The sequence below is a fragment of the Podarcis pityusensis genome (genome assembly GCF_964106645.2).
Source record: "Podarcis pityusensis genome assembly, chromosome: 8".
NCBI lineage: Eukaryota > Metazoa > Chordata > Lepidosauria > Squamata > Lacertidae > Podarcis > Podarcis pityusensis.
The window spans coordinates 28136289-28148633 of NC_138033.1; the positions used below are offsets into that span (position 1 = coordinate 28136289).

Genomic DNA, 12345 nt, shown 5'->3' on the forward strand with positions numbered 1-12345 from the left:
GACAACTTCATATGTGTATCTCTCCTGGCCTCATTACTGCTGATAAGGTCAATATGCATGAATAGCCTGTCATAATTTGCTGGGGCTGTGTGGACAGGAGGGAAACACATAATTTACAGTTCAGACAATTTCATATTATATGCTAGTGGGTTCTGTAATTGCTCTCATCGAATGTCACCCACATAGGACCTGCAAGCTGGAAAAACATAAAAAATAATAGAATGAGGCTACCCACAGTCCTGCTTGCAATTAAACCAATTTAAAAGCTGGTATTCACTGTTGAAGCCAAAATATCTGTTTAAAAGACTCTCTAAATGCATTAACAAAACTCTCTTCCTAAGGATTAAGAGAGCGAGAGAGAGAGAGCTTAGCAACTGAGATAATCAAATGCATGTGCAGACTTCACAAGTAAAAGCACAAAAATCTTTACAACCAGAATTTGGATCATTTGCTGTACAGCACACTCCCAACTTCTTCCCCTTCTTAAAAACAGGCTTGTAATAGGGGCTGTGCAAGTCATTAATTATTTAAAATCATTGGTAAAGAAACCGAGGAAACAGACCTTTAGAGGAGGAAAGAACCCAGTTCACACATAATGCTAAGCCACACTGGCTTAGAAAGAACAAGCAGGTGTGTGGATACCCAGAAGGAAACTCGCAGCTGCTTTTCCCTTCTCCAGGTCTTCCTGCTGCTACACAACCCAGGGATAAGCCATGGTTTGGATGAGCATTACATGCACACCTGAGCTCTTGGGCTTGTCTTGCTCCCAACCGAAACACAAGCAGTAACCAAGGCTGACCACTTGTGATTTGTTTTGAGAAGGCAAAACGCAAGCTCAGATTCACACATAACACTAAGCCAAACCACAGCTTAGGTCTGGCTAGTGTGGCAGCAGGGGGATTGGGAAGGACCAACTCAACCACAATTTACTCTCTGGGTACCCAAAAAACTTGTCTGAATGAGGATGAAGCACTTTACTGGCTCCCCAATTCCCAGGGAGAGAACACAAAGCTGAGACACACAGTTTAACCATGGAGTATACTAAAAACGATTTTTTTGCTAGGCTTAGCAAATACAATTTCATTTTTCAACCTACTGAATATTTCAACTATGAAGCAAATGGCAGACACACACAGAATCACCCTCATTCCATAACTATAAAGCTGAGGTCGGCTACACTAAACCAAAAGAAAATTGAATTATTACAGGAGAACTCTTCTTGAGCTACCTTGAACCTTTTATAAAGGAAACTCATCTAAAGATATCCTTACCCAATATATTCATTTTCAGATGGGCCTTAGAATAATCAATTTATTCCTGAACCTTTTATCCCCGACTAAAATCACAGGGACATATTCAATAGTTATATGCCAGATCCTATTTTTATAATGAGAGAGGGTGAAAAAAATGGTTTAGAGCTGGGGGCAAAATAAGCTCTGCTCTATGGCACATGCATTCCTTCCACTATCTCCCCCCCCAATTCACATTAGCTGTCTAGTCACACATAACAGTTTAAATTGGGAGATTACAATTTTATGAATATAGCAATAACCTCAACCTCCACGGTCAGGGAAACTATAAAATGTGACTAGGTAGCAAAAAGTTGTTGCTGGTTTGTTTTGTAAATTGTTAGCTGATACATTGTTTTCCTTGGCTCACGTGAACAAAGGGTTATCTAGCTGTTTAACATACCAAGGTTTGTGTCATCTATCTTATGCTTTAGATCTAGAAAATCCAAACCAGAGGTATGATCCCAGGTTCTTTGTCTTACCTGAACGTGTAATTTCCTGGCACCAGATTGGTCAGTTTCAGAATCGCAGTGTCTGCCGATACCTTCTCCTCCCGTAGAGGCCCCTTCAATTCTTCCCAGTGATAACTGACTATTTTGTCATCATCAGTACTGTCTGATTCAATGAAAACAGATAAAGCCACATTCCCAGTAAGTTCAGGAGGAATTTAAATCTATTTACAAAGTAGCTTAAGGCCATACTACCAGTATAGCAACTTTCACAAGGGACAAGAGTTAATTTTATTTTTAAACTGTGAAGCTATGCTTAATGTGCCATGTGATAAAAGAAAGAGTATTTAAAATATGAATGATAGTCCCCAGAAATGGGATTGCTGAATGAAAATAGGAATGAACACACTGGTAGAATCCATTAATGTAAAGGTCCCAGAGTCTATCCCACATCACTTCAGCAAAAAACGTCTCAGGTAGAAGGGCTGAGATTCTGGGGAGCCACTATCAGTAATACAAGAATAAGCCAAAGTAGGGATGGGAAAACTCACACTGGGGGGGCCAAACGTGGCCTTCCAAGCCTCTCTATCTGGCCCCCTCCTTTGCCACCCCCTCATTAGAGTGGCTTTGCACTCTCCTTGAGTTTGCTCTGCTAGAATGTGTCACTGAACTCTAAAACTGCTTCTTGCTGGCCTGGAGAAAGGGGGGGGGCACTAGCCAACTGTACAAAGGAAAAACACATGTCTATTGCTCTGCTTATTTTTGCCTCTAGCTCTGCCCACCCCTGGCATGTGGCCCCCAGAAGGTTATCAGAAGGGAATGCAGATCTTGAGCTGAAAAAGATACCCCAGCCCTGAGCTAAAGGGACCAGAAGGCTGATTCTGTGCGGAGCAGCTTCATATGTTTAAACAAGTCCAGTGGGCAGATGTTTTCCTTGTACTGAGTTGAGGCTGCCCTAGTTTAACTAATGCATTTGGCAGTGAAGACCAGTAGCTACAAATGTACATGTAGATGTGCCCACAGCCAGTGCATGATTTGAACTGATCCTAATGATACATCAGCCACATTCCTCTAGAATCCCATTCCTTAATAGACAGTCTCACTTGGTCTCCTCCATGACTTTTATCTGAGGCTTGCAGGAATAGATTGCACTAGTTTTAGTAGGTACTTACGGCTGCCATCAATGACTGTTGAGGTAGTTGGTAGTGAGATCTCCAGGAACTGGGGTAACACAATGGCCACAGGGGGCTGATTCACTCGAGGCTCTGCGATGAAAAACAGAACTATTACAGCCACCATAGAAAGTTTCCATCCTAGTCAACTGCAGCATTGTAGCTAAGAGATGGAGCTGTGAATCAGGAAGTCCAGGGCTCAAACCTCACCTCTGCCATGAACTCACTAAATGGCCTTAAGGAAAGATGGCCTCTCCCAACTTCAGCAACTACCCCCCCCCTTTTCAATTTGCAACATGGGATAAAACAATAAACAAGAAGCACTTTGAACACTTGCAAAAGCAAACAGCTACATAAATTGTACATATTAATATATTATTGAACTTGCGGTTAAAACTTGCCTTAGAAATAGGACTCCCTAGGTCACTTTAGGCAAGTGAGCTCACTGAGCCTCAACTTTCCTGTTGCAATATGGAAATAATACTACTAACCTATTTTACAGGATTGTTGTAAGGATCACAGATATACAGCCGGTAAAGCGCTTTGAGTGCTTACAGGAAGTGGCACTTTCCACACGATCAATAGAAGTCACTGCCTTCCCTCTACTGCTAAAGTACAGAGTTCTGAGGAACCTTGGAACATATCAAGCCCTGCTAGCAGCACCTAGTGGTATTTGGAGGAATAACTATGCCAAGAATAGTAATACATAGTTTGCCTTTCTTGCCACTGAGGAATCAAAACCAGCTCTCACAAAACCAGAATGAGGAAGAAGAGGAGTTTCTTAGTCAGCAGAGACCTGAATCTTGGTACTTTCCATTCTAGAAGTCAACCACTGGCTATTAGAAGCCATTAGGCCTACTTCCTCCCTTTTCATGGACAAAGGAGATCCAAGAGGAGATCTATGGCTGGTGAAATACAGGCTCTTTTACTTGGATGGCCATTCTCATCAATTATCTTTGTTTATATGCCATTGTGACATTCTGAAGGAAACCGTGTTGGTAAAGGTATTCCTACCACTCCCTGGGAGGGAAGGGGAGCAGCAGCACCTGGCTGCTAATCCTATTTGGTCTACTATTCTACTAGATCAAATATCTTCAACCATTTCAGACACAGGACCTGCTTTTAACTCAAACATGCATTGGAAGACTCATTTTTTAATCTTTCATTTGCATGGTGGTAGTGCTCCTATTGTGACCCACCTTGGGTCAGGCCACAACCCACTAATGGATCCCGACCCACCAATTGAAGACTAGATCAATGGTTCTTAACGATCAAGGCCTCCTGCTATGTTTGCAGCATTTGGCTTGGGCTATGCTATCATAGCACTGTTCATCTGTTGGGAGGGGAAAGCACCCAGACTGAATTCAGTCAAACTCCCTCTAAGACACACAGCAGGGGAGGCTAACCTGCATTTCTCCTGACATCGTTCAACTCCAGCTCCTAGCAGTCCCAGCCAGCATGGCCAATGGTCTGGAGTGATGGGGAGTGTAGTCTAACAATATCTGGAAAGGAATAGGTTACCCACCCTGCAGTGTTTGCAACACAAACCATTACTTGGGATAGAGGGGGAGAAATCTAGGTGCCCTCCCCTACCAATCCAAAAACTCCAGGTCAATACTATTGCTGTTATAGTGAATTTGGTTACCATAGAGAAAAGCCTGGCTTTTGAGTCAATTCAAGCAGCTCCTCTAACATATCAGGTAAGCACTGATAGCAGAGGCAGTGGTGAGCAGCGACTTCATTGTCTGGTGGAAATTGCAAACTGGCAGGCAGAGAGGCAACCCTGGCATTAATGGGAAAATGGCCAAGTGACAAACACCAAGTTTCTAGATTTGCTGACAATAAACACCCACACACCTGTTGTACCCAATGTTTCCTAGGTGAAGGATAGGAAGATGTGAATTTGGAGTATAAGCCATTCAACAGCCTTTAACGGGTAGGAACAACCACCCACTCCTGGCACCACCTCTAGTTATTTTAGGCACCAGGCAAAAGCATTTTTTTCACCCTGGTCCTTAGATATTAACTTTCTGCTTATCTTTCAGTGGGGTGAAGTTGGATTTGTGTGTGTGTGTGTGTGTGTGTGTGTGTGTGTGAGAGAGAGAGAGAGAGAGAGAGAGAGAGAGAGAGAGAGACTTGTGTAATTTAGGATGTTTTACCCTATTGCATCGCTTCGAGTGCTTTGCTTCATTTTTTGAAAAAGAAACAAATAAACATTGAGACTAAGGAGAAGGAAGCTGACTGCCACTGCTGCCACTAGGACTGGTTGTAAATAAGAAGCAGACATGGTGGCCCTGGACTGAACCAGGCAGAGGTTGGTGGGACAGTGCCACACTTGCCCTAATGGACTAGCCTCCACCGAGTCAGACATTTGTGGACTCCTGTGCACAAACATCCTGCTCTCACAGTTCCCTGGTTTTGCAGTCTTAAGTGCACTGAAATAAAAGAAAAACCTGTATAGCCAGAGATAACAGTACAGTGCAGGGAGGGGACAGGACCAAATGGGTACATAAGGGCAAATGAACAATGCTTCTATCCTATGATCTTCCAAAAAGTATTAGCCATGTCCAGCCTTGGTTGTAGTAGTAGCATCCAAATTTGGAGCAAATTCTGGCTCACAATTTGGCCTCATTTTGGCTCACAATTTGTTTTGGGAAGTGTGAATTAATCACAAAGCTATGCCAAACAGGAAAGAAAATGGCAGCCACTAAGAAGAGCACTCCTGATGCTGCCACCCACCATAAAACAAGACAAAGAAGAAGGCAAAAGTTAGTGAATGATTTTTCACATTATGTTTCACCCAACGCCTCCCTCCCACTGCAAATTTAGCCAAAATTTCTCCCTGGAGAACTTGCAGTCATTTTCCTTAACACACACACACACACACACACACACACACACACACCCCAGCTGTCTTGCATTTCAAGCTTTTGTGGAGATTGCTTTTAAAAAAAGGAAATATATAACCTACAATCTGATAAATGTACCTGCTAAGCATACCTGGTTTAACTGTCACATTCACCATTCCTTCTCCGTGAGCATTATCACCATCTACTATCACATTGAATTCGTACAGGCCAACTGTGAGCTAGCAAAGAAAATGAACAGGGCACATTAGACAGGGGGTAAGGCTGTGTCTACCTGCCCCCACCCCTACATTAGACCACCACAATGATGTTAGTACCTCATAGTAAGCAACTAACATATACTGAATTATGAGAGACATGAGCCATTGATGCCATCTGCTCAGATGAGAATAAACCCCTTCTCTATTTGGACCCTAACATCCTGCATTACCTTGGCCTTGTGCTCAGGGGAAAGTGGGGATATTTTATTTTTTTTGTCTACTGTGGACTCAGCAACGCGACAAAAGCAAGGAGAGGATGTGAACTCAAAGCCTCTAACAGTTTCATTGTACCTGACACCCCAGAGAACCACTCAGAGTCAGACAATATGTAGTTAGATGGGCCGATGGTCTGACAGCATAAAGCAGCTTCAGTACATATATATGTTACACACTGTAACATTTGCTTCCCCTAACCTTGCAACATGACAGTGCAAAAGCCTACAACTGAGATTTTAGATTTAAGAGTTGCCAAAAAGCAAGAGATTCACCTTGGATAACTTGAGAATCTGTGAGTGCTGTCCTTCCATCTCTCCACTATAATCAGTGGGGTGTGTGATCAGCCTCCAGTCATAGGAGTAGCTAGTCCCTAAACAAACAAACAAACAAACAAACAAACAAACAAACAAACCAGAGGTTAGAAGAGCCCACTATCAAAATAAACTGAATGAGAAGATCAAAGCAGCTCAGAAGCTTAAGCCTTATATTGAAGATTCAAACTAATGTCACTTCAGAATACTAAATTGTGTTATATCCACATGTGGTGGTCCAGCACATATTGGGAGTGAAACTGATGCAATAGAAAGGAATACTCATATAAGCTGAGATTTGAAAAACAAAAAATGAAATATTTTCATACTGATTATGGCCAGAATATGTCATACTAAATCTTGGGAAAGAATGTCCATTCCCATCACTGCAGAGTGGGAAAGTAAAATATAAGAATATCTTGCTATATGAAATCTAATTAACTGCACCAGAATTAAAGGAGGGAGACTATACACTTAAAACATCCCATCCAAAAAAACCTTGCAGTGTAAGCCATGTATCAAATACTGCAAAATAAAACGCACACTTCCACTGGCAGAGGAACGGGGGTGCGGACCGCCCCCGGCACCACTATTCTGGTAGGGTGCCATTGCGGCGCCCCCCCGGACATGCGCTGCACCCCCTGCGCATGTCGAGCGCCATGCCCCCACAGGCAGCGTGCCATGCCCCCAGAATGTGTGCCACGCCCCCAGGATGGGCACCACACCCCCGACTGCTCTCCACCCCCGGTAGCGGAGCATGCAGCTTCACCACTGCACACTTCCACCAACATAACATGCTTCTTTAGCGGGCTGGAAATTGTTGCTTATTCCAACTGACCATCTATATTTCTATTGGCAAGGAAATTTATTTTTAAATAAAATGAAATTAACACCAAATATATATAACAGTATTTATAGAGCCCTTCCAGATGACCTGTTTATGTAGCATTACTCCTGATTTACTTCTACAAAGATAACATGGTAGTTAGACTATGACTGTTGAGCATGTACTCTGATTTGTTTACAGGATAGTTATATGAAAATGACCATTCATCCTGTATTCATTTTGATTTGCTTTTGGGGAGTTTACACATCTTCCCATTAATAATTCATTCATCCCACACTTTTCAGTGTATTTTGCACTTACTTAACTGCAAAACTTTTTTAAAAAGTGGATTTGTTACTCTAGGGCAACAGAGCACTTATTCCACCTTAATTGTGAAAACTTAATTTGGCATGTGCTTTAATCCCTCTCACAAATGGTAGCAGTTGGCACCCAAAATATATACAGTTGAGTCAGTTCTATGCCCATCTAAGCAACCATCTCTGCTCAGGAAAGAGCCTCCCCTGAACTCTTGCAAATATTTGCACTCTCAGGGTATATCAAAAGCTGTTCAAAGTGGAATTCAGTGTGTGGAGGCTGTGTACACACAACTGGCTCAGAACTGGCCAGTGTATCTTGGAGTTAGCCCAGATGAACTTCTTCCTGCCATGCTCATGTGGACAGGCTTTACCTGTTGATTACCAAGCAGGTTTGACTGAGCGTTTCCAGCTTCATCGCCTATATTGAGCTGTCATTAAAGGAGCATGCATCTCTTCCAGCAAAACTAACAAGGTGGCAAACTCAGGTTTGCTACCATGTACTATGTGCCATAGCCCCCTTGGATCTACCTTTAGGGGGTGGAGGCAAGACGTATGCATTCAGCTCCACTTCATTCTTTGGCAGTGTCACTTCAACACTGTCTCCAGCAGAAACTGCCAGTTTCTTAATAACTGTAAGAGAGAGAGAATTAAAAATTAAAAGACAAGGCCATTTCACATGTTACATTTTCCATTCATATACCCAGATGCTTATGGAAGAAGTATTGGCTCAGTTTGGATGTGATGGTAACTCATGGTTGAACTTTGCATGTAGGCCAGCCCTTCATTTCCTCCTTGCAACAGCCATTTTGTTATACAAAAAGGATATGACATTGTCACTTCAAAAAGAAGGGGAAAGCATGAGAGAGTAGAACACGTTGAGAAGTATGTATTCATTTTAAAAAGATGCAGCAAGGCACGACTGTAAGGAGGAGATCAAAAGCATCCACCTTCCATTCTGAACTAACCAGAGATTCTCATTATGTCCAGTGCTTTTTTCTTTAAAAAAAAAAAAAAAAAAAGGTTAGGGGTACTCTCATTTTCCTACTCATATTGAAATACTGCCCCTCAATGAAGCCAAACTTAGATTCACAAAATGTTTAGGGGTATGCATCCCCCTGCGTCCCCCCAGAAAAAAGCACTGATTATGTCTAAACTGGTTTGTTTAAAGTATGGCTTGATCCTGACATGTCTGAACAAACTAGAGTCCTCCACCCCAACCCATTTGGATACAATGAGAAACTCTGGTTTGTTTTAAACCAGAAGCAAAAGCTTCCAATCTTCCCTCACCCACACTAAGTTTAAGGGTTGCTGCTGCTGCTTGTTGTGCATGCCATGCTAACCAACACTTTTAAACCTGTTACATCCAAAAGGGGCCATTGTGTGAATGAGTCATATGCTTCTCAATTAACTACAGCAGTTTTCAATATTCTGGAGCCTGGAATACGGAAATGCATGTTTTTGATGAGAAGCAAGCTGTGCGTAATAACCCCGGGCACAGAAATTGCTTGCAGAAATCATCCCACGTCTCAAAATTAAAGTGCACCACAAGCCCTTAGTTGAAAAAGCTTTAGAAATAACAAGCTACAAATTATTAAACTATAACATCCCATCCTTTAAACTTAGATGCCATTTGAGATTTTAAACTGAAAGTAGATACAAACCAACAGAATCATACAGAAATTAAACTCTTTGCTATCTTTCTGGAAAATTCAACATGCACTTTGTGCTCTGTACTGAAGGGAGATGTCAGCCAGGTGCAGTAGAGATGAGAAGAGCTGAATCAGATATGTTTCAGGAGACAATCTAGCTGCTCTTTCTCAAACTGAGAGGGACAAGAGCCTCTATTTATTCAACTGTAAGCTTAGCCTTTTGCAAACATGGCAAGAATTTGCACTATTCTGAGCTGGAAACTGAGAAGCATTTTAAGGTCCAAGTAAGTATGCAGTTCCCATAAAATTTAACTCTCTGGTACTTGTTGTACCTTTGCATATGGGGTGGTATCACTGAAATTGATCTTTATGCTTTGTTTCAATTTTAAAAGCACTCCAGTTCTTCTCAAACAGATCAGCCCTTCATTGCCCCCTTGCAACAAACATACAACAAAAATGAAATGGCACTTTAGCTTCAGAATAAGGGGGGGGGGGATATGGAACAGTAGAACACCTTCAGAAGTATCTACAGTGGTACCTTGGGTTAAGTACTTAATTCATTCCGGAGATCTGTTCTTAACCTGAAACTGTTCTTAACCTGAAGCACCACTTTAGCACAGAAATTGTGCCGTGCCGCCGGAGCACAATTTCTGTTCTCGTCCTGAAGCAAAGTTCTTAACCCGAGGTACTATTTCTGGGTTAGTGTAGTCTGTAACCTGAAGTGTATGTAACCTGAAGCATATGTAACCTGAGGTACCACTGTATTTAAACAACAGAGAGGGAAGTAAAACATATATGACCATAGACCATATATAGAGTTAGAACACTAGTCCCTCAAACTCAGTATTGCCCAAACTAGTGCTAGGGATTCTGTGGCCCTTCAGACGTTGGACTGCAGCTCCCATCAGTCCTGCCAGCATGACCAATAACAGGTGTGCAACAACATCTGGAGGGCCACCAGTTCCCCACCACTGGTCTACACTGCATGACAGTGGCTCTCTAGTGTTTAGACAAGAGCTTTTCCCCAGTCCTACCTGGAGATACAAGGGATGGAACCTGGAGCCTTCTGTATACAAAGCATGAGCCCTTCCCTCAAAATATACTTGGAGAAGAGGTATAGCATGGGGGCCAAGACTGAGAGTTGCAAAATAACCTTACCTCAACCACAAACCCACTAGGTGACTTTAAGCAAGCCACACAGTCACACACACTCCACCTGAGGAGAAGAGGACTGGCCTCCTTTACAGGACTGTTACAAAGGTTCATGAGATAAATGAGTGTGAAGTTCTTTGAATACTTGAAATGTGTTATATAAATGCTAATTATTATAATGATGAGCACAGTTGAGTGGTACCAGCAGCCACCATTTTCTTTTCTTTTCTTAAAAAAATGAGTTTTGTTTTGTTTGCTGCTGATTGACAGAAACTGGGTGCAAAAGAGGAGAACCAGGCACAGCACAGGTGTGCAGAAGGGAGAAATCTGAAATTGATGCTTCAGGGGGCTTAGTCATCAGCTGTTGGTATGAAAGTCCCAGCCAGGCTGCCAGAGAAGGGGAATGACAAAATCAAAATGGAAATGTAGAAAACAGAGATGTAAAATGTAAAAATTAAAAGATCTCAAACTGAAGGTTGAAGTTAGAGGTGGGTCCCAGGAAAGGCAGCTGTATATAGTTTTTTGTAATTATTTATCATTCGAGGCCAAACACTGTAAAACGTTTATTTCACTTAATCAAGCGATGCACAACACAAAAGAGTAGCTGTGGAAAAGTGCAAAACCAGAATGATACGTTCCTAGATCTTGTACAATATCCCCAAAAGGTTTTTTTTTCCTCTTCCGAACTAAGATAGCAAGATGTGATGTTTTAAACAAGCACTAGAAGAAAACTTCTGTCAAAACATTTGGCAAATGAACAGTCAGATTAAGAGCTGAGATTGTGGAACTATGCCAGTAGCATTTAAAGGCAGGCTTAAAACATCTCCTCAGCCGACAGTTGCTCTTACCTGGCGTTGGGGCAGCAGTGCTGGGTTGCACAGCAGGGTTTGTTGGAACTACAGGATTACTATCATTGGTAGGGGCGCCAGTTGGAACAGAAGTAACCAGCTGCGTTTCCCCCATACCCTTCCCATGAAGACTGCCAGAAGTTGGAATGGCATCCTCCAACGACAAAGGCTGGGTAGAAGTGTTGTTGGATGGCTCGACTTTCTCAGCGTTCGCAACAGGACTGGGGAATGCAGCTGCCAGAGAGGGTTCTGAAGTGGAGGCTCCAGCAGGGGCCTAGTGAAAGCAAAAAAGGAACGTGAGAAAGCATTCACTGACCACAACATCCAAAATGACATTTACAACTTAACTCTTATCATCACTAGTCATGAAAATTTCCCCAACTGAGTCAGAAATTTCACCCCATTCAGAGGAAGAGTAGGGAAGATGTAGTAGTAGTTGTAGTAGTAATAGTCATTATTAATGTATGTGTCATATCACTTGAGAAAAACATGTTTGGCTAGAAACAGCTGGTGGTGCGCACACGTGCACAAATTGCACATTTCTGGACAAGAAAGAGAGGGGGGAAATCAAGTTTCTGGAGACCGCATGCTGACTGGAGGAAGTGCATACTGCCTGGAAAATGTGCAAAATGCAATTGAGATATGCACACTCCCAGGGGCCTGCTGAAGGTTAGGTATCCTGACTAGAGAACGTATAAAATTATGTCAATATATGCACATTTCCCAAGGCCTATTGCAGATTATGTATCTCGACTGGGAAATGTGCATAATTCCTTCTTCATGGAATGATTATATACACTTGAATATGCACAGTGGCTCGTTATGCACATTAACCACTCAGTTTATATTCCTTTAAATGAGGGGTAGGCAACCCAAGGCCCGTGGGAATCAGCATGTTTTTACATGAGTAGAAAGTGTCCTTTTATTTAAAATGCATCTCTGTGTTATTTGTGGGGCATAGGAACTCGTTCATTTCCCCCCAAAAAATA

General features: G+C 42.4%; 2 protein-coding genes across 2 annotated transcripts in view; one reads left to right on the forward strand and one right to left on the reverse strand.

Moving 5' to 3' along the window:
• LOC308482517 (uncharacterized protein) overlaps positions 1-12345 on the forward strand; it is a 115583-nt gene that overhangs the window by 81854 nt on the left and 21384 nt on the right. The window lies entirely within an intron of this gene.
• KIAA0319L (KIAA0319 like) overlaps positions 1-12345 on the reverse strand; it is a 63954-nt gene that overhangs the window by 22290 nt on the left and 29319 nt on the right. Inside the window, exons 4-9 of the mRNA XM_081015642.1 lie at positions 11357-11630; positions 8236-8337; positions 6526-6623; positions 5911-5998; positions 2911-3003; positions 1772-1904 (exon numbers count right to left, since the gene is read on the reverse strand). Of these exons, the coding sequence (XP_080871768.1) occupies positions 1772-1904; positions 2911-3003; positions 5911-5998; positions 6526-6623; positions 8236-8337; positions 11357-11630 (788 nt within the window). The remainder of the gene's footprint in view (positions 1-1771; positions 1905-2910; positions 3004-5910; positions 5999-6525; positions 6624-8235; positions 8338-11356; positions 11631-12345) is intronic.